The 22,849-nt window shown below is 46.1% G+C and overlaps 1 protein-coding gene and 1 long non-coding RNA gene across 4 annotated transcripts in view; one reads left to right on the top strand and one right to left on the bottom strand.

The window, feature by feature from the left end:
* Positions 1 to 11,161, bottom strand: LOC125636875 (uncharacterized). 2 transcript variants are annotated; one of them, XR_012668352.1, is made up of 3 exons: positions 11,074 to 11,161; positions 9,666 to 9,868; positions 1 to 1,302 (listed from the first exon to the last, which is right to left on the bottom strand). It is a non-coding gene; the product is annotated as an uncharacterized LOC125636875 (long non-coding RNA). The 2 variants fall into 2 exon arrangements; XR_007356743.1 differs by having other exon boundaries at positions 1 to 1,438.
* LOC125636872 (uncharacterized) overlaps positions 10,740 to 22,849 on the top strand; it is an 18,612-nt gene continuing 6,502 nt past the window's right edge. The window contains exons 1-2 of one of the 2 annotated variants that reach the window (XM_048850641.2): positions 10,740 to 11,514; positions 22,246 to 22,713. In XM_048850641.2, the coding sequence (XP_048706598.1) occupies positions 11,364 to 11,514; positions 22,246 to 22,713 (619 nt within the window). In that variant the 5' untranslated portion in view covers positions 10,740 to 11,363. The remainder of the gene's footprint in view (positions 11,515 to 22,245; positions 22,714 to 22,849) is intronic. The other variant, XM_048850640.2, reaches the window with a different exon arrangement.

Raw genomic sequence — 22,849 nt, forward strand, 5'->3', positions numbered from 1 at the left:
GAGAGGTAATATCTTTTATTGAACCAAATTCTGTTGATGGGAGTTACAAGCTTTGGAGCTTCACAGAGCTTTTCATAGAATCATAGAAGACCCGGGCGGGAGGGATAGCTCAGTGGTTTGAGCATTGGCCTGCTAAACCCAGGGTTGTGAGTTCAATCCTTGAGGGGGCCATTTGGGATCTGGGGCAAAAATTGGGGTTCGCTCCTGCGTTGAGCAGGGGGTTGGACAAGATGATCTCCTGAGGTCTCTTCCAACCCTGATATTCTATGATCAGGGTTGGAAGAGACCTCAGGAGGTCATCTAGTCCAATCCCCTGCTCAAACCAGGACCAACCCCAACTAAATCATCCCAGCCAGGGCTTTGTCAAACTGGGCCTTAAAAACCTCTAAGGATGGAGATTCCACCACCTCCCTAGGAAACCCATTTCAGTGCTTCACCACTCTCCTAGTGAAATCTTTTTTCCTAATATCCAACCTAGACCTCCCCCACTGCAACCTGAGACCATCGCTCCTTGTTCTGTCATCTGCCACCACTGAGAACAGCCGAGCGCCATCCTCTTTGGAGCCCCCCTTCAGTTAGTTGAAGGCTGCTATCAAATCCCCTCTCACTCTTCTCTTCTGCAGACTAAATAACCCCAGTTCCCCCAACCTCCCTCATAAGTCATGTGCCCCAGACTCCTAATCATTTTCATTGCCCTCCGCTGGACTCTCTCCAATTTGTCCATTTTCTGCAGGTTGGGGAAGGAAAGCAGAATGTCTGAGCTAAATACAAGGGAGGCAGACAATTAAGTATCAGGGATTCACACACTCTGCAGGAGACCATTTAAAATAAAGCGGCCAACTGAGGATTAGCAGGCAGTGGGGTGAGTTTCAAATTGCTGTAATGAGCTGTAAAACCAGTGTCCCTGTTGAGTCCATGGCTTTTAGTGTCCAGCAGAGTTATGAATTGAAATTCCTGGGCTCATCTTTTGAAGGCGTTGTGCAGGTTTCTTTTGAGGATGAGGACTGAGAGGTCAGCTATGGAGTGATCGCTTTGTGAAAAGTGTTCGCACGTGGATGATGTGTGGTTGTTCTTGATCATTTTACTGGGTGAGTTCGTTTGAGAGCTTAGCGATTGTCTGGTTTCACCCACATTTAGTGCCCAGAATGAGGTGCACCACATATTGTGACAGGCACATGTGGGACCCCTGGACCTTGAAAGGCATGTGGTGGTGATATTGATCATTGTAGCAGCGGAGATCGGTCTCTGGGGTTTGCATCTGTTGTTCCGGCAGGATCTGCTGCTGTTTTGAGTTGGTGTGTCCTGCAAACAAAGTCAGCAAATACAGAGAAAATCCCAGAACCTAGGACTCTTGCGGCAGCCCTGATAAACATCCATCCATAAGGCCATAGCCTGCTCTGGACATCAGTGAGCATCTCACAACAGCACGCAGTTTCACCTTGGATCAAGGGAATAACAATTAATGACTGTGCACTGAAGCCGAGGCGGTTCCATTTTTGCCGTCTCTCTAACATCCAGTAGATGGCAGCACTAGGCAAGCATTTCCACCCTGAAGTGATTTGATTTAATACTCTCTTGTGGCCTGGGAGAGGTTTCCTGGGATAGTCAAGGCCCATGGATAGTTTTGTGTAACGGGCTACAGACAATGACTGTCTGAACAGACATGTAGGGAAAGCTGGGGGGAAAAAATTCCAGGCACCATCTCACTTTGAATTGTGAATGTGGCTCTGTGTAGATAGAAGGATCCCACGCCATGATCTGATTGCAGGATTGGGGCCTTGGTTTGGAAATAATTAAATGGCAGGGAGCGGGGAAATCAAGCAGTTCCAATTCACTAGAGGTACCACATAAAAGAAACCAAACATGTCACTCATAAAAGAATTGTTACCTGCCCACATGTGTAGCCAGCCCAATGCTAGCACCTGGACAATCTGGTTACCTCTTCAGCCAGGCAAGGCAGTAATCAGCACTGAGGGAAACAAGACTTCGTGGAATGGCTTATTCAGAAAACAATGTTCATCAGCATGGGGGGGGGGGGCACTGAAATCAGACGAGGAGATGGGGCAGTGGGAATAATGGGACTGGCTGGACCAGGAGACAAGGAACCAGTGGGGAATAGGTGACAGATCTGACCAATATCAAGGGTGTGGGGGGAGAACTGGGAGTGGCTGGGCAAAAAGACCGGGACAAGGAGCCAGGTATAGAGAGTAGGAGACTGAGATTGTACGAGGAGGCTGGGAAAAGAGAGACTGGGCCTGGGAGCTGGCTGGGAGAGTAGGAGAGAGACAGATCAACTGAGGATCTGGGAGGGGGAACTGGGACGGGCTGGGCAAGAAGCCTGGGATTGGGTGTGGGGAGAAGTAGAGACTGAGACTCAGCGATCTGGGAGGGGGAGACTAGGACTCTTCACCCTACATACAGTGGTTATTGTTAGGCTTCCAAATGAGAGTGAACACAAAGAGGAAAATAAGAAAGCTGTGTATTGAAAGCTAAATTCAACTGCACAAGCAAGCTGAACAGGAATGCCCTTGCTGAGCCAAGCACGCCCAACACAATGCCCTCCTGGGGTGCTGAAACCGACAGTCACAGGAATAAGGACACCTATGGTCCCATCCTCAGCCCTGCCACTCATTTTCTGTGTTACCTTGGGCAAATCACTTAACCCCACAGAGCCTCAGTAGTCCCATCTATAAAATGGGTTTAAAAATAACTGTTTCCTTTACAGGGGTGTTGCAAGGTACAATGAATGAAAAATGCTTTGAGAGCCTTGGCTGAAAGGTAGTACATAATCATAGAATTATAGACTATTAGGGTTGGAAGAGACCTCAGGAGGTCAGCTAGTCCAATCCCCTGCTCAAAGCAGGACCAACACCAACTAAATCATCCCGGCCAGGGCTTTGTCAAGCCAGGCCTTACAAACCTCTAGGTCACTCTGGACCCTATCCCTACCCTCCAGCATATCTACCTCTCCCCCCAGCTTAGGCTCTCTGATACTGCACGTTTAGTGGACCTCTATTATGTTCTGGCCTGTGATGTGTCTGTAATAAATACATATGGGCTGGATGAATCGACTATAAGGTGGATAGAAAGCTGGCTAGATCATCGGGCTCAACGGGTAGTGATCAATGGCTCCATGTCTAGTTGGCAGCCAGTATCAAGCGGAGTGCCCCAAGGGTCGGTCCTGGGGCCGGTTTTGTTCAATATCTTCATGAATGATCTGGAGGATGGCATAGATTGCACCCTCAGCAAGTTTACAGATGACACTAAACTTGGAGGAGAGGTAGATACGCTGGAGGGTAGGGATAGGATACAGAGGGCCCTAGACAAATTAGAGGACTGGGCCAAAAGAAATCTGATGAGGTTCAACAAGAACAAGTGCAGAGCCCTGCACTTAGGACAGAAGAATCCCATGCACCGCTACAGACTAGGGACCGAATGGCTAGGCAGCAGTTCTGCAGAAAAGGACCTAGGGGTTACAGTGGACGAGAAGCTGGATATGAGTCAGCAGTGTGCCCCTGTTGCCAAGAAGGCCAATGGCATTTTGGGATGTATAAGTAGGGGCAAAGCGAGCAGATCGAGGGACGTGATCATTCCCCTCTATTCGACATTGGTGAGGCCTCATCCGGAGTACTGTGTCCAGTTTTGGGACCCACACTACAAGAAGGATGTGGAAAAATTGGAAAGTGTCCAGCAGAGGGCAACAAAAATTATTAGGGGACTGGAACACATGACTTATGGGGAGAGGCTGAGGGAACTGGGATTGTTTAGTCAGCGGAAGAGAAGAATGAGGGGGGATTTGATAGCTGCTTTCAACTACCTGAAAGGGGCTTCCAAGGAGGATAGATCTAGACTGTTCTCAGTGGTGGCAGATGACAGAACAAGGAGTAATGGTCTCAAGTTGCAGTGGAGGAGGTTTAGGTTGGATATTAGGAAAAACTTTTTCACTAGGAGGGTGGTGAAGCACTGGAATGCGTTACCTAGGGAGATGGTGGAATCTCCTTTCTTTGAGGTTTTTAAGGTCAGGCTTGACAAGTTGGTGTTGGTCCTGGTTTGAGCAGGGGGTTGGACTAGATGACCTCCTGAGGTCCCTTCCAACCCTGATATTCTATGATTCTATGATAATGGGCCAACTTCATCCTCCATGCAACTCCATTGACTTCATAGATAGTGGTCATCAGTGCTGTAACTCCAGTGAAGTCAATGGAGACTGAGATTTAGCCCTAGGTTTTCTGCTTTCCAAGAGAGTTCAGTGCACCTGATCTTTTATAGCAGCTGAGAATGAGACCCGCAAAGGAATGTTAAAAACCTGGGTTTGTGCCCTTCCTTATGGTGGGTTAAAAAGTGTAGCTGGGTGTACACTGGCCCTTTAAAGGAGCTTGTAGTCCAGTCACAGCCAGGTCCTGGGACCCAGGACAAAGCCATTCTGGGAGATGTCTAGAGGGACTGATGGGCGGAAAGACCATGGAATATGTGACTGTGTTCGGGTGATCACAGGATTATATAATGCAAGCTCTGTTGATTGGTTTGGGAGAGGTCAGATTTGGAGGGTGTTTTTCCACCTATAGCACTGGGGAAATAGCCCAGGAAGTGCTGTGGAAAAGGGCCTGTAAAAAGAGGCCCTATCCGCTGGGCCCTGCTGCAAACAAGCTAGCTTCTTACAACAGAATGAACTGACTTGGCAGCAGAATTATTCTGTATAGGTATTTCCCGACTAAACAGTGTTGCGTGTGTGAGTAAGAACTAAGACGACGGAGACATGACACAGGGTGACAAAGTTCCTTTCTGGGGTAGGAGAGGAATAGGAACAGTCAGCTTTCTGGAAAGCCCTAACAATAGCCAAGCTTTACGTTAAACTTGTTTTTCTGGGCCTGTCATGGAACTTTCTGTTTGAAGCAGTTTAATGCTCTCAGGTATTTGGTCTCGGACTTGCTCTATTCTGTCCTGGAGCAGTGCCAGGTGAGCGGCCAGTGAAAGTTCTACGGGCCAGTATCTCTCCATGAATTGTCACTGCTGGAAATCAGAAGTGTAACTGGACTGGAAGCTTCGCGTTTCATCTTTCCAATGGTTTGTCCAGCTGAGAGGTCTGCATCTGTAGCAATGTAGCTCTGCCTGCTTTGTATGGGCACTTCTGAGACACCCCCACTCGTCCTTGTATGGGAATGCACTCAGGCTTGCAGTTGCACACATGGACACACTCCTACATGTGGACACACCTGTTTCCTGAAAATCCAGCCTTTAATCTCTAACTCTGCCACTTCGAGCGGCTCAAATCACATCCAAACTGACGAGGAGAGGGGGGAAATTGTGATTAGAAGTATGTGATTTTAAGGCTCGTTATATTATATATGTGCAAAATGTAATGAATGCATGGCCTTGGATATACAGACGGCATCGTGATTGGCAGGGAAAGAGCCCAGGACCTTCAGCGTCAAAAACATTCCCCCTTATCAACTGAGCTACAATAGTTCTCCTGTAAGCGTATGTAAGTACCAGGCTTTTATCCTTGATCCGAGCCAAACATTAAAGGAAGTCCTGGTCATACGCACTAAGTGAGTGTACACCCAGGCCAGATGTATCCTGGCAGGTCAGTGCAAATGCTTTCAGGACCTAACATTTTCTAAGTATTGGACATGGAGAGAAACATTTCGCTCCCTGCTCCAAAGGGACTGTTCCCTCTTTGGCTGGTGTCACTGATGTCTCTGCATGTGCAGCTCCAAATTCAGCTTGTCTCCTTTTGCTGTCATATCATATTTGCAAGACTCAGAAAGCTCTAGATCTCTGAATGGAGAAGAACATCTGCAGTGACCTTCAGCTAAGATAGAGTTCTGGAGCTGATTGCAGGAAGGTTTCCTGCAACCTCTCTGTAGCATGCACAGTTGGTCCGGTGCATTAGGGTGGGGTGGAATCACCTTCCTGTGATATATCGGACTCTAGCTGGTACCAAAAGCAGTTTGAGAAACTAGAGCACCCAACAGAGAGGACGTATGGTCCAGTGGCTATTGCTGTGATTCAAGGTTTAGTTCCCTGGTCTGTCACAGATGTTGTTTGACCTTGGTCAAGTCACTTAATCTCTCTGTGACTCAGTTCTCCATCTGTGAAGTGGGGCATCACAGCACTGTACTGCCTCATGAGGGGATTGTGAGGAGAAATATATTAAGACTGTGATGTATTCTCAGACCCTATGGTAATTGTGGCTGTAAAATACCCAAGATGGATAAGATATAAGAACATAAGAATGGCCATACTGGGTCAGACCAAAGGTCCATCTAGCCCAGTGATGGAATAGTCAATGATACCTTAAGAGTTAGTCTCTCTTGGCTCAAGTCTCACTACCTTCCTAGGTAGCTCTTCACCTCCCCCTACCCCTTTTTCCCTGCCTCTCCTCACTTCAACTCTTTCTCTGTGTTAAAAGTTAAGTTGTAGTTTTTATAGAAACCTCCAAAAGATAAAGCAATTGAAAACAGAACAAAACAAGAAACAAAAAGAAAACAAGGTAAAAACTTTACTTTAAATAAATCCAGTAAATTAATTATTTTAACCCTTCAGGAATGCAACAGCTGGAATTATTCCTAACTTTCTTGAAGATATGGTTGCCAAGCAACAGAAATGCACACTCTGCTTCTAATCCGAACCACTCACTCATATTTGAACCATGGGCTTTTCTTACTTCCGTACAGCAGAGTTTTAAAATAATGTTAAATATAAAGTAATGCAAAATTCCTTGTTACCAAATTAATACATTTGGCAAATATTAATATATTTTTTATCAATTTTTGTTAAAAGTTTTAAATAAGGTAATAACTTGTTTGTTCAAAGGTTTAACCCTTTTTATTTTTGTTTGCCTTATTTTGTACAGTTGGTTTAATTTTATATGCTTTTCTTTTGTTATGTTAATGGGAAGCAGTGGTTGTTAAAGTTTGTGCTTCTAAATAGTTAACAAGCGTGAAAGTGGTATCACAAGCAAATTAACTCTAAAAAGCTTGGTAAAAATTATGTTATTGACTCTCTTGCTAACACAGAACGTTCAGCAGGGGGGAAAGAAAGCAATACACCTTCTCACAGAAGATTGTGAGCATTTATTTTAGCAGTTAAGCATTAGAATCATAGAATATCAGGGTTGGAAGGGACCTCAGGAGGTCATCTAGTCCAACCCCCTGCTCAAAGGAGGACCAAGCCCCAATTTTTGCCCCAGATCCCTAAGTGGCCCCCTCAAGGATTGAACTCACAACCCGGGGTTTAGCTGGCCAGTGCTCAAACCACATTACATTTAGTATAAAATATTAGTAATGCACCTCAAGTGAAAATGAATGTCTATACAACAATTGCAAAAGCATAGCCGGTGTTATAAAAGACTCGGTCCTTATTATATTGTCCCTCTTACATTGTAAACAAACTAAGTTAAACTTTGTATTAAGTTTGGGTTACTGAAAATAAAAAACAAAAACAAAAAACTTTACTATGTTAACTAACAAAAGTTGTTTAAGTTGCATCCCACAGACCAAAGACACCAGAAAATATCAGTATACAGTGAAGAAACCCCCCAAGCATCAAGAAAAGAAAAATGAAGTGCTTTATAAATAAGAGACTGGTCAAAAACACTTCTATCTACCATATATGGACAATTAAGTTAACAATCAGCTAAAAACCACTAGCTGGACCAGGATAAACTATCATAAACTGCCAAAAAGCAAACAGAATGTTGGGAATCATCAAGAAAGGGAGTGATAATAAGACAGAAAATATCACATTGTCTCTGTATAAATCCATGGTGCATGCACACCTTGAATACTGCATGCAGAAGTGGTTGCCCCATCTCAAAAAAGATATATTGGAATTCGAAAAGGTTCAGAAAAGAGCAACAAAAATGATTAGGGGTATAGAAAGGCTTCCGTCTGCAGAGAGATGAATAAGACTGGGACTTTTCAGCTTGGAAAAGAGGCGACTAAGGGGGCATATGATAGAGGTCTATAAAATCATGAGTGGTATAGAGAAAATAAATAACGAAGTGTTATTTACTCCTTCTCAAAATACAAGAACAGGGGGCCACCAAATGAAATTAATAGGTAGCAGGTTTAAAACAAACACAGGAAAGTATTTTTTTACGCAACGCACTGTCCACCTCTGGAACTCCTTGCCAGAAGGTGTTGTGAAGGCCAAGACTATAATGGGGTTCAAAAGGGAACTAGATAGATTCATGGAGGATAGATCCATCAATGGCTATTAGCCAGGATGGGCAAGAATGGTGTCTCTAGCCTCTGTTGGCCAGGAGCTGGGATTGGGTGACAGGGCATGGATCACTTGATGATTACCTGTCTGACAATTCCCTTTGGGACACCTGCCATTGGCCACTGTCAGAGGACAGGACACTGGGCTGGATGGACCTTTGGTCTGACCCAGTCTGGCCATTCTTACGTTCTTATTTAATTTCACCTTGGTTACGGTGTAAAAATAACGGAATTATCATTGTACTGTTGTATTATTGCTGTATTGTGTTACTGCTGGACAACACTTACCATGTGCAGAGCCTTGCTAAACTGCTTAACACACACACACAGGTACAAATCAACAAATGAATGGCAGCGAACAGCATGAAGGCAAGGAGAAACAAATCGGTTAAAAAAAAATTGTTACACAGTAACTACAAATTAGGTATATAAATTCCCTGTTAGTACTGGTCACAATTTGGGGTCAGTAACACTGCATCCTAACTGAGGCACATGTTATTCAAAACAATTCTGTTCCGTGGCTGGGTACCAACACTAAATCCTGACACAGCAATACTGGATACATTGGTAACTGTCCATTCAGTAGGTTTTCTGAGAAACAACATCCACAAAAACAACTGGATCTACATCAACTACTGGTGTACCATGGGGCAATGCAATCCCTGGGACAGAGAAGCTAGCTGCTCCTGTTTCCTGCCCAGAGGGTGACAATCAGCAGTAAGGGAAACCCATAACGTGAACGCACAGTACTGGGTGGTAACTAATTACAAGACGTTTATATATAAAGGTCCCATTGGTAGTGTCGCTACTCCAAATTTCTGTTTCACTTCTCATATACATAATGCTGTGGAACACACTAGAACAAACCTACCCCAGTATTTCAAAACACTCAGCCTACTGCTAATGATGATACAGGTGATAACTGCAGTTGCCCTACTAGGAGTGTGTTTCTATCTGTGTCACCAAACTAAAGAGCCAGAGTACAACACCAGACTGGAAAAACACGTGTAACCCTTCTGCCCGTCAGAGTTGGCAGCAACAAGGGCCAGGTTCAGTATCTAGGGGTTCAGTTTCAATAACACAATGCAAAACCAACTCGATCCCCCACCCAGTGACCTGGGACAATTACATACCACCCCCCTGGGCACCTCTAAGAGGCAATACTTCCCCTCTCGCAAAAACAGAGTCTGAGTGTAGCAAAAGCCTTTTAATAAAGGAGGGAAACAATGCGGCATTATGTTGGGGAAACACCACAAGCAGGATTCATAACACCAACCGTGAGCAAAAGACCCACCCCCAAGTAAATTTGTCAATGTCCTTTTCCCCTCAGGGCCTTAAGTCCAGCAACCCAATTGTCACCCCCCCCCCCCCCACACACACACACAGTTTCTATCCTTGGTCCGTGCAGCCCACCAGAGTTTATCTGCAGAGTTTACCTACCAGCCTGAGTGGAAGTGGAGGGAGGTATGGGGGGCATCTTACATGCTCTCAGGTCGACGGCCAAGTGCTACGCCTCTCCATAGGGTTCTGCTGAAGTCTTCACCACCAGCCACGCCCCTCCATCAGATGCCCTGCTGTCCGCTCCTCTCTGCCAACCACTCCCGCTGCTCTCCATGCTAGCTGTCCTGCTGTCCGCTCACCAACTAATAGGATAAACATGGACAAGGATGGCACCAGAACAGTCCGGTACAAAGACATTCCACAGAGATCATGAGGAACAGGGATGACCCATCCTAAAAGACAGCATCAAAAGGATAATATGATGGATAGACTCGTTTGTTCAAACCAACATGTACCAGGAGAGAGGCAGCACCCCAACACATAGAGGAGTGGTACCTTGCTACGTAGAGGGCTTGCACCTTGATACGTCAGGAGTGATGTGTAATTTGTTTGTACCTGTGTATAGGAATGTACACCTGAGGAGTTGTCTTTGTCCGGCCTAGGGAGCAGTGGAGTGTCCCGTCACTGACTGAGCTGTGTCCATTGTCAGGGAGCACATATGTACTAGCAGAACTGTAGACATCTGATCCGGGGAGCTAGGGACTGTGTTTCGTTTGGCCATAAACCCGGCCGGGTGCCTTCGTACCCTATCGGAGTCTGGGGTCATTAGGGGTTCTCTTGGGGTCTGCTGTGTCAGTGATCTGTGCGGAGCCGGGGCAGCACGCAGAGGGAGCACACGCACGCAGCCGACTGTTATCAACATGGGATAGAGCAGAGCACCACTCTGGTGGCGTCTGACAACCAGGGCCGGCTCCAGGCACCAGCCTTCCAAGCAGCTACTTGGGGCGGCAGTTAGAAAGGGGCAGCAGTGTTTGTGCAGCAGCGGGAAGTCGGCGGCGGCCCCTCTGTCCCGCCGGCCGTGGCGGGAAGTCGGCGGCGGCCCCTCTGTCCCGCCGGCCGTGGCGGGAAGTCGGCGGCAGCTCCTCCCTTTTGCCATCCATGGCGGGAAGTTTTTTCACTGCTTGGGGCGGCCAAAACTGTAGCACCGGCCCTGCTGACAACAGAGTCCTGCTACCTCCACCATCTTTCTGTTGATCTCTGGCCCAAGTGATGGGAAATCTGCTGTGGTTCCATTTGCCAACAACCACTTTTGTAAAACGCTGTAACTTAGCACTTACAAAGGCCACCTCCAATCAATCATCCCAGGCTCTGCAGGAGCATGTCTCTTTAGAGACAGCAAACTCAAGCAGCCAGTGCCAGAACCACAGTAACTTCAGTGTGCAGCATTCAGTAACTGCCCTGAGTACCGGAAAACTGGCTGCTCCGGCAACTTTGTCTGCACTCTCCCTTTCTACTCCTAAGCCTGTCTCCGGATCCTTGGCCAGCCCAGCCTCTTTAGTATTCTCACCTCGTTGCCCGCTAAGCAACTGCAGCTGCTGAGGAGCTGAACTTTATGGCCTCTGACTGCTTTGCTGGTCCGTTTCCCCTGGTCTGGATTGTCATACAATTTCCCATAAGGGATCCGCAATTCCCAGCTGGGCATGGGAGCGACAGCCCCCTGATTGGAGCAGCAGGATCCTCTGGAAGCAGGAGTTGAGCAGAGTGTGGCTGGAAGCTGGTTCTTTGCCAGTCCTCCGGTGCTAAAACAGAAAGTGGGGACTTTTTTCTTTCTTTCTTTTCCTTTGTTGTTGCTTTTGAATGAAAACAAGAGTGAGAAAAACAAACCAGCTCCCACTCTCCAGTCCTGATCATTCTTTTCAGGGGCTCCTCTTCCCCCTTTGTTGCTGGGAAACAATGGAGCTTTTCAAGTGGAGCCTGCATTGGATGTGCCTCCTTCCTTTGCTACAGGGTAAGTTTTTCTTCTTGGTGATAGCCAAACAAGAACCCCTTTGCCCCGTAGACCTGAGATCAGTTTGCTGCTACTGTAGAGTCTGTATTTGTTTTATTGTAAAGCTCTAAATCCAGTAGCAGTGAAATGTGTTATTCTGCAGGTGCCTCTCCACATAGCATTGAACAACAGCTGGGTTTAAATACATCGAGTGACCATTTCTAGTCGTAAGCAGACATGCATCCCATGAGGCCAGAGAGCATTTCCAATGGTGTCCCAGCTGCACTGGGTGTTGAGAGGCATTGCTGGCTAGTGGTTTGCAGGCAGAACTCCTAGGTTCTAATTCTGCTTCTGACCTTGGGTAAGTCACTTAACTGTCCCTTGCCTCAGCTTCCCCATCTGAAAAAGTTTGTCAGAATGCAATGAATTAGTATGAGTGTTCAGGGTGTGCTGGGGAAGATGCTTAACTACTAGAGCCTGAAGGACTACAGGTCTTGTTGCTCATGAGGGATACTTTCTTTCAATTCATTAATTTTTGAAACTGCAGACAGAAATCACAGCTGTTTGCAGAGAGGAACCAAACCCATTCACCCCGGAGCTTAGAGGAGCTCAGGCATAACAAGACTCCAACCCAAGCCAGCCCGACTTTTGGTCTGTAGGACCACCGCCTGCCTAACAAGATTTTGCAAAGCCACAAGGAAAGCTATCTGCATAGCATGCTCAGGGCTGGAATATCTCACAGTACTTTTGAGATCCTTCCCAGCTGTCACTCAGAACAGCAGCGATGAGCTCCAAAGGATGCCCTATCCCTAGGTCAGAGAGGGCCACCACTGTGATGTAGTCTGTGTGATGTTGGGCAGCAGTAAAGAGTTAAAACTGGGGGGAACCTTAAGCATCATGTCCCCACTCAAAAACAGGCACTAGTAAAATGAGCAGGGACCGATACAGCTGTAGATCAACCAAGGGGCTCTGGGTTATAATGGATGAACCTCTCCAGCCGTTTGCATAGTGAACGCAGCTGCCAAAAACTCTGATGCCTTTTGTCCTGCGTAACCCCAGCCTGGATTTCCCCTTCCATCTGGGACAGGCTGAAATCCAAGCTGGCTGACTTACAGATCATGTTGTAATAGCATGGGATGTGGATTGCACTCTGCTTGGTGATGACTGAGAGCTCTGAAGTGATAGTAACATTAACCATTTGGAGATAAAGGACATTTTCCCATTTATCCCAGCCCGGGCTGGGTAGCCTCAGAGCAACCCCCTCCCGCTTTCACCATTTCCTATTTTCATCATAATAATAGGAAAACTCTATCCACTTTTACCCTAACACCAGCCATAAACATGCATGCCCCAGTTCAAGACACATTCTCCCTAGGCTCCTGTTGTGGGACAAAAGTGAAGAATCACCGAAAGCATTGCTTTCTTCTAACACTGACCAAGGAACTTTATTGGAATAAAGAAAAACAACATGGTTCCTCATGCTTCTCTCTCTCTCTCTCTCTCTGTGCATTTCACTCTAGAACGGGGGTTCTCAACCTTTTCCTTTTTGAGGCTCCCCCAACATGAGAACCACTGCTATAGAGCTTTTCCCTAACCCCCAATTCCTTCCTGCTGTAGCTTTTTAAAGAAACAGTACACACCCTTATACCTCGGTAGGAGCTACCCTGACTCCTAGCTGAGAGGAGAGCAATTTGGGAAAAAGTCGTCACTGAATCTCGGGGCTTAGAAAGCAAGCCCTCATTGAAGAGCTTTGCCTTGGGCACCAGATTTGCTTGAATGGGCCCTGGTTTTAGTTACCCGAAATCAACACGGGAGAGAACAAAAGTCAAATTTCTGTGGGAGAACACAGTGCATACAGCAACATTGTCCTAGGCTGTAGCCACTGGCTGCTGATTCTATGAGCTCTGCGCGCAGCGAGTCCTTAAGAATGTAGGGCAGAGAAATCAAAAGGCATCATAGTCGGAGTGGCCAGGGTACAGATTCAGCTTGAATGAGCAAAAGTTCAAACCATCTAAAGATCACCAGTCTGCAGGACTGGGTGCAAAATCTCAGGAGAACAGATTTCGGAACAGGAGATTTGGGATACAGCTCTTCCTGCAGCTCTAGGGACAGAAAAACTGCAGATGGAACCTGGAAGCTCAGAGGCAGAAGCAGAAAGAAAAAATAAAAGGGGAAATGAACTCCTTGGCTGAGTTCTGGTGGAGCAGGTCTGGATCTGTCCTGGTTCTTATCTGACCTGTTTCTCTGCAGCCACCACTGGTTTAGTTGTGAGAGTAGAAATCACAAGTGGGCACCTCACGCAGTTTAGAATATCAGAGCATTACCACTAGTCTAAACCAGAGAAATTACCCAGATTAAAGCCTTTCCAATATTTGTAAAACACTCTGCAGACACACCCAAATGCCCCAAATGGTCTAACGAGCTTGAACAGATGACCTTTCATCAGGTTTAATAACCAGCAAAAGCTTAATAGGTTTATTCTGAATCAGTTCAGCACACAGACAAGCTGAAACAGATCAGTAAGTTCTAGGGTTACCACCCTTGAAATGCAAAAAAAAAAAAAAAAAAATGCCACCTCCCCTACTTTCAAAACAAGCCCACTCAAACCCCAACCACAAGGCAACTCTGCATCCTCCCGCCCCCCTTCCACAGCCGCTGATAGTGACTCACACCCTCTCTCACTGTTGGAGAGCTGACAGCTGCTGTATTTTCAACAGTTTTGATCTACCACTTGAACTGCAGAAGTGGGAACACTACAGCATCCTTACTGGACACAAACTTTGAACATTAGATACCCCAGTGTATTGCAATAATAATGCAATCTTTAAATACACGTAAAAAAAACCCCGGCAGATTAAATTATTTTTCTGGCAACTGGCAAATCCATTAAAAAAAAAAACGGTCAGGCCGGTCAGATATTGGCCAGGTGGCAACCCTAGTTAATTCTCTCAGGGCTGACAATGCCAAAATATCTCCCAGAATGCACTGTGTCTGGGAGCGAGTCAAGAATTATGGGATATGTACCCAGATGGTGGTGCAACTGAAAACAATCTAGGTGAATGCTTAAACCCATTCAATACAACTTTCAGAGTAGCAGCTGTGTTAGCCTGTATCCGCAAAATGAACAGGAGGACTTGTGGCACCTTAGAGACTAACAAATTTATTAGAGCATTAGTTATTGTGGGCTACCACCCACTTCAGCAGATGCATAGAATGGAACATATAGTAAGAAGATATATAGATATATAGATATACATACAGAGAAAGTGGAAGTTGCCATACAAACTGTAAGAGGCTAATTAATTAAGATGAGCTAGTATCAACAGGAGAAAAAAACTTTTGTAGTGATAATCAAGATGGCCCATTTAGACAGTTGACAAGGTACCACAAGTCCTCCTTTTCTTTTTGTAGATACAGACTAACACGGCTGCTACTCTGTAGCCTCTTACAGTTTGTATGGCAACTTCCACCTTCTCTGTATGCGTATATATATAAAATCTTCTTACTATATGTTCCATTCTATGCATCCGACGAAGTGGGCTGTAGCCCATGAAAGCTCATGCTCTAATAAATTTGTTAGTCACTAAGGTGCCACAAGTACTCCTGTTCTTTATTCAATACAACTGGTTCAGTTCTGTAGTGTAAACAGGGCCTAAGAAACCAGACATTCTCCTATCTGAAGCCTATTTCTCCCCCACCCCTAATACAGTCCTGTCCTGCTGGCATCTTAAAATCCCTCCCCACCCCCCGCTCCTGCTGCTGCGTGCAGCAAAGGAAGTGTATTTCATTTACCAGAACTCAAGTGTATTCAAATTCTCTGCTGGGGTGTAATCAATGGAATTATGCCAGCAGAGAATTTTGGGTCAATGTTGTTCACTGGAAATCCCCTGCAGGAGGGCTGGGGATTTGAGCCTCCAGGTCTGTGTGCAGAATTTTTTTTAAAATGAGAAAACCCTTGTTTGTAAGTGGGTGAATAACTCACTGCTGTTAACTGGGTTCACGTGAGACCTCCTTCCCCGTGGCATGAAGGAATCTGTGGTGGAGTTTTCAAAAGGGCTCCACATTGTCCTGACTCTGCTCCTATTGAAACCAGTAGTAAAGTTCCCATTGCACTTACTGTATTGACAAAAAGAAAAGGAGTACTTGTGGCACCTTAGAGACTAACCAATTTATTTGAGCATGAGCTTTCATGAGCTACAGCTCACTTCATCAGATGCATACTGTGGAAACTGCAGCAGATATTATATACACACAGTGATCATTACTGTATTGAGTAGCTGAAATAGCACTCTTGAAATAACCCTTGCCGAGCGAGGCTATTCCTTAGGGTATGTCGCCACTGCAATTGAAGGTATGACTGCAGCCTAGGCCAGCATGCCCGAGCTAGCTTTCATTTAACTAGCATAACTAAACATGGGCGTGAAGATACAGTGGTAAGCCTGCCTGGAACCCTGGGTATACATTAGGGTCCATGCATGGGTATGGCTAGTACTCAGCCCTTTTGAAAATCACACCACCTATTTATCTGTTTATCTATGGTCTTAGTCCCCTACCTCTGGCCTTCATCTCTCTGTGCCTCACGTACCTCTCTCTATAATGGGTAAAAACTCTTCTGACCTACCTCACTGGGATATTGTGTGGCCTTGTTGCCATATGCAAGCTCCAGCGGTATATTTGGATGTGAGGCAGCAGCTTAGATCTATGGAAATCAGAGACGGAGCAATACGCGCCTCACTTGAGCCTCCTGTTCAGCGCGTTGGAAGATGTACTCCTTAGGGTTTGTCTACACAGCGCGGCGATGAGCACTTCTCTAGACCTCACACTTCCGCTGTGCGTGTTGCTTTGCCGTGTAAACCAGGCCTAAGAGGCGACCTAATGCAGGGATGTCAGGCTCATTCTGTCCCAAGGCCTGAATTACCCTTTTGGTCCGAGGTCACAGCAGAGTGGCAGGTGGCAGCAGAAGGTGACTGACAGTCGGCTGGCGAAAGAGCGGCTCAGATTGTGGAGCGAGCCAGGTGCTTTCTTCCCAGGTGGGAGGTGAACTCACACAGATGCACCTCTGAATCCTGGGTCCTCAATGACCAAGGACAACCACTGTGAGTGGGGTGTGGTGAGGGAGCAGAGGAGGGCACAGAAAAGGAACTTTTGGTTGTAGAACTCAAGAACACGAGGCAGAAGACCCTGCCCCACGCACTCGGGGGTGGGCGTCCTGCTCACAGTTTTAGGTTTATGAATCCTGCTTGTAGCATTTTCCCTAATTAACGCTGAGTTACTTACCTCCTTTCATTAAAAATGTCTTTTCTACACTCAGACTGTGTGCTGCAAGAGGGGAAATATTGCCTCTCAGAGGCACCCAGGGGTGGTGTGTAATTTTCCCAGGTTACTGGGCGGGGGCTCGAGCCAGTTCGATGTTGTATTGTTGAAAAGGAACCCCTAGGTATTGAACCCCAGCCCTGGTTGCTGCTGGTGCCACCTGGCAGAAGGGTTACAGGTGACGGGCTGTTTGAGCGTCCACAGGAGGGATGAAATTGACCTCTGTGCAGGGGACCAGTACAGGGCTTATTCACTACTTAACGTCCTCAAAAGAGGACTTAATCCCCACATAAACCTTGTGCTGGGCTTTGCACAGGGGCAAATTTCACTGTAGAGGAGCTATAAGAGAAATGGCCACAGACTCACCTGTGGCATAAGGAGCTGTCAACAGGGAATGGCAGCCCTGCCTTGGTAGTATTTTCCAGAGATTGTATTAACCACAAAAGCCTTTGATGGTTATGAGTGTTTAACCAGCTGCCTGCTGGGTTTTTCTTAGAAATACTCTGTGACTGTGTGTTTCTCTGTCTGGGCTTGAAACATGATTGGGCAAGCACATGTATTAAAACACTGTGGTGTTTACAGCCCTGCTTCAGGAAAATGAAACCACCATGCCCTCCTTTGATTCTGGCATGGGTTGTTAAGGGGGTGCCCTTATTTTAGTTCTCGACACTATGATCCTTCCTCTCCTTTCTTACATGCTTTGACATCTGCATCCAGTGAAATGGACGGGATAGTTCACGCTTCACAGCTATGTTTCAGGCTCTCTGAAAACTCAGATGAGTTCATTTGGGTCACATTTTGAAGGTTTTCTCTGCAACCATAATAGTTAGAGACTAACTTTTTCTTTTAAACAAAAGCTGAGACTCTGGAGAACAGCTGAAAGATCTGTAAGAGCCTGCCCTGGCAGCTGGTGCTTCACACCCTCAAGAGAACACACCCTATGCTTTGGATAATGCTGGTATGCTGAGGGCGAGGGTTACACCGAAGTACAGTTTTTCCTTTGGGACTGCTATTTGGAACCTAGTGCTCTTTGTTATTATGATATCTTCTCTCCCTCTCTTTGTCTGCCACCTTATAACTAAGCAGCTAAGCATGAAAGGGTAACATCCGCCCCTGTTCAGAGAGCGTGCACAAGGCCCATGTAGCACTTGTCTTATGCCCTAAAGGGGTTTGAAATCTGGATCCAAATTTCTGTGCTCTCCAATTGCTAATATTTAACTATTTCCCCTATATCATTAACCTTCAGGCTTTGAGCTTTAGGAATCTGCGTTTGCTTTTACAACCGGGCTTTCCACTGCTGTCTTCCAAATGGAGGCACTTTAAAAACAAACAAAACCCTCCTGGCTTGGCAAACAGTCCTTTGACTTTGCTGTGAGTCTTATCTGTAAAAAGAAAAGGAGTACTTGTGGCACCTTAGAGACTTAGAGGTGCCACAAGTACTCCTTTTCTTTTTGCGAATACAGACTAACACGGCTGTTACTCTGAAACCAGTCTTATCTGTGTCACAACTGCTGGATAAGGCCCAAAGGGCAGCTACCAAAACAGCCATCCTGTAGAACTGTCCTCCTCTCTTCTGGGTTTGAGTCCTTCCTGATCTCTTTGCTGAGTGCCAGGGGCTAGGCCCTCAGCTGATGTAACCTGGCATGATTTCCATGGAGCAGTGCTGCTTTAAACCAACCGAGACTCTAGCCCAATAATCAGGAGAGTGAGCTGGATCCATTCTGCCTCATGCATCAGCCATAAAATTGCCACGGCATTTCAGCTGCAATGTCTATTACCAGGTGTGATGGAAGAGGCAGAAAGACACAGGGGTAGATTCACCTCTGAGCCGTTTGTATGTCCCTATTCAGCAGCTACAGGGGGCCCAGTGCAGGCTGAGGCAACTCCAAGGGCTGCCCTAGGAGGTACCTTTGCTTCATTGGTCCCTTTGGGGCTTTGCAAGGGTGCAGGTCCATTGCAGTCATGCTCCCACCCCTTCCTTCTCCAGTCCACCTCTGTCTTGGAATGCCCCTGTGATGAATATTGCAATCCCATGCAGTATGTTTGGGGACCGCATTGTGTTAAGTGTATGGATCACTGTGGGCCAGGGACTGTATGCAACTCGGGGGAGGGTTTACCCCAGCTCCTCCAGGAACCAGAAGCAGTGGTGGGTGATTCAGGTAAACCCCTCCCAGAAGGGCACTCCCCCCGCCCCCACCCAGAGGCTCATACAGACTGTCTCAAACTGGATTTTCAAAAGACCAGCAGACAAAGAGAAGATTTTGGATATAAAACTGGATATATTTAAACTGACTCAGGGCCTTCTTTCTGAGCCAGCAAACAGACAAGACCGTCTGTTCAAGGGGGCCCCCAACCTTGCAGAAGGACTGGGAAAACGTTGGCCTACTAGGGCCCCATAAGACTGAGGGGTGATTCGTGATATGCTTAGTGTGTGTTTATATCTGTTTGATGCTTTTGATGTTTTCTCTGTAATACTTTTACCTTATAAATAAAAGTGCTGGCTTAGAAAGAGCTTGGTGGTAACTTGTAACTGCTGACAGTACTCTGATCATAGCCCTCGGAGAGAAAGCAATGCACCAGTGCTGGCCTTTAGGCTCACTGGGGTTATGACAGTGTAAGGCAGGGAGATGTGAAGCCCTAAAACTCCCATCAGGAGGGAGAGAGACTCGGGTCTCCACCCAAGAGAAGTGACAGCTCAGAGCTGGGAACCTTAGTGGGTGCCGTCAAAGGACCATGAAGGTGCAATACAGGTGTAGTTACCCTTGACATTATGACAATGCCCAGATTTGCTGCAAAGGTGGTGCAGGGCCAGCGCAGGGCCTGGGAGGGGTAGAAGCTTTCTGCCTGTAGGGGTATTCCCCAGGTTGAACTATGCTTGCTTTATGCCACCTTTGCACCAGCCTCACTGTCAGCCCAAGACACATCTTTATAGAAAGGGGGTTCCCCTGAATTCTGCCAGATCTCAGACACTGGAGATAAGTTTCTCAAAGTGGGAGAAGTATATAACCCACGCTAGGGGAGGGTCTTGGTCCCCCACTTCTAGTGGCTGGTCTGTATAAGACGATATGAGTCTAATACAGGAAGTTATTCCTTTAACTCAAGCATTTGAGGCTGTTGCTTTTAGAACTGCAGTTCCTGGGTTCAAGCCCTGACAGCAGCGTAAGCATAGTGATTTACATCCACCAACTGGTTGACATGAGTCTCATAGCTTGCTCTGGAGGTCCTCAGGACCTGCTGCAGTTTCACAAGAGCTGTTCAGAAGCATAGCAATGAGTCTTGGAGGAGCCCTCCTGCAGCTTTTGGAATTTGCTGGGATTGCCTGGATGACTTACAGGGCAGCTGTGGAGGCTGGCTGGAGCTCCTGCTCACTTTAGTTCCAACGGTTTGACCCTGATGACAGCTGTGCATTGGTGGGGTTAGATGATTTGTAAATGACTACCTCAATTCTCAAGGCCTGAGAACATTCTGGGAAATTGGCTTGGTCATGAGGTTACTGGGGCCATTTGTAAAAGCCTGAAACTATCACAGCCAAACTGGGATTTCTGGTCACCGTGTCTTTCCTGCTGCCAATACCTTAGCAAGGGGCTGCTGCAATCATTTCCCTCCCTGCTTTACAAAAAGGCCCATGTCCCGGGGATACATGTGCCACTGAGAGGAGGGGTAAGTGACTGGGGAAACCTATTCATTCGTTTTCCTCTCTCATAACCAGGGAGCAAGGCTGCATCACTGAGAAAACAAACAAGCTGATATCAAGTGCCATTCACTGGATACATTTACACTGTTCCTGAAAAAAAAAATTGTGGATAGCAGATTGGATGTGGATACAAATTTTGTATTCGCGCAGGGCTCTAGAGATACTTACTCTGCTGTGGACCATACTGTAACCCGTCTATGGATAAACGGAGCACTTCACTGTGTAGGCCTCTCTAACCCTCCTTGTTCACCAGCATTAAGCATTTAATTTATTAATATTTAAATGAAATAACATTTTAGAAGCTGAAAAGTGAACTCCGTCCATTCTCTTCTCAGTAGGTTCAGGAACAGCCAGAAAGTCCCTTAGTACTTTTTCCTGAATTAACAAACAATATTAGACATGTAGTCTAGCAGGAGACTGGAGTTTCCTACAAGCAAACCTAACAGTTCTTTAATCTATTGTTTCCCTTCGCACCCTGCTGTGCTCGAAGTTTTGTTTTGCATTGTCACTCTGTCCCTTCACATACTGAGTTAGTCACTTGGTGCCAATGAAAAGTATTGTTCTTTGTACCAAGAGGGGAAATTCTGCAGAGGAAGGTGTTAAGATCATTATCAGGATTCCATTCTAAAGTCATCTTTCAGTCTCCTTCTTGCTCTTCACATTTCAGACTTTTTCCTTCAGGCTTTGCAGGTTTTAACTCTCGAGGTGAATGTGAGAATTTTTCACCACTGAGGGAATAAATGATCAAATTCTTAAAGTTACAAATATTATATAAATGACCTAGGGGAAATGTGGTGAGAATCTGAAATGTTTGTTTCCATACCTCTCTCTTCAAAACCAAATTATCATTCAAAATTTGGTAGGGACATAATATGTTTTATGTCGCAGAAGAGATGCATCTATTAGAGATGTATGGCAGAGTGTTTAAAGGGTATTTCAGGATGCTCGTGGGTCAGATTTATGGTTGATTTTGGAATGAATACAGATGCAATCCTTTCGGTTGACTGGCTGGTATCTACCACTTAAAGGTCCCAGAACCTTTGTTGCTCATTGCAAAAAATGATCACTACAGAAGCTCAAAAGCTAACAGTATTGTGTTTTGGGCTGTCTTCCTACAGTTATGAGAGAATTATAGGGCAGTTCTATGGACCATCACTAGGTGGGTAACCCAGTTGCCTGGGACTTCTCAGGTCTGGAACCCTGACATCTGCGCAGTGATACTGGACGCAATAATTGTACTGTTGATTGAATAGTTGTGAGTCACCTTATCTAATCATTTCCAGTGTTTTTAAGGCTTACTGTTTTATTTCCACTGTTGCCATAGGAAGTAGCCACAGAGCCCAGCGTAGTGACCCACAGTGAAGTACTAAGTGAGATTAACTAAGCTTGTCAACATTTTTTGAATTTCAATGAAATTTTTCATAGGAAAAACTTAATTCTGATAGGAAAAAAATCATCAAATTTTCGGTGGTTTCTCATTGGCTCTATAGCTGACTGATATTTTCCAATTTTTTGAAAATTTCATAGAAATTCAAAAAATGGTTGTGAAATTTGTAAAAAAAAAATTTCTATTGGCTTTGAGTGTGGCTATTTTTTTCTTTCTTATCTAGAATATGAAAACGCAGCAACAAGTAGTAGGCTAAGAGTCTCTCTTTTCCTAGGCATTAGCTAACGACTGATGCTCTGCAGAAGTGTGTTTGTCTTGTGCATGTAAGGTACTAAACTCTGCTTTGATTGTACTGCAGTATCAGAGGGGCAAAGCTTCCTCATAAAGAACATCCGGCTGGAAAAATGCATCCAGGTCACCCACCATGATAGCGACCAGATCAGCCTGGCTGATTGCAAGCTGCACTCCCAGCAGCAGCAGTGGAGGTGGGACCCCAGAACAAAGTCCATCGTCAGCCTTAAAACCAAACAGTGCCTGACCATCCACAAGCCGCAGGAGTTCGCATCAGCCTACCTGGAACCATGCGGGGACGGGGCGCGCCAAACGTGGGCTTGCAGCAAGAAGGGACACTTGACCTTGCACGGCCTGGGCCTGCATCTCAACGTGAAGCAAGGCCACAGGGTCTTTGTGTCCCGGGAGAAAGACAAATTCAGCAAGTGGAAGACCCTGTCAGATGAAACTGTCTGTGCTGTCAGCCCCACAGTGGCTCCCAGGCTTGGTGACCTGATGCAGGAAGCTGTAGATGCATTGGTGTGGGTTCACGAAAGTAAGAAGAGGTGGATTTAACATTAGCAACCTATTTACTCTTTGGGATCCATCACCTAGAATCCATCTAACACCTGACTTAACAGGCTTGTAGCTCATGTAAAATCATTCTCATGCATGATTGCTCTGGCCCTGGT

Source organism: Caretta caretta, chromosome 5, assembly GCF_965140235.1.
Source record: "Caretta caretta isolate rCarCar2 chromosome 5, rCarCar1.hap1, whole genome shotgun sequence".
NCBI lineage: Eukaryota > Metazoa > Chordata > Testudines > Cheloniidae > Caretta > Caretta caretta.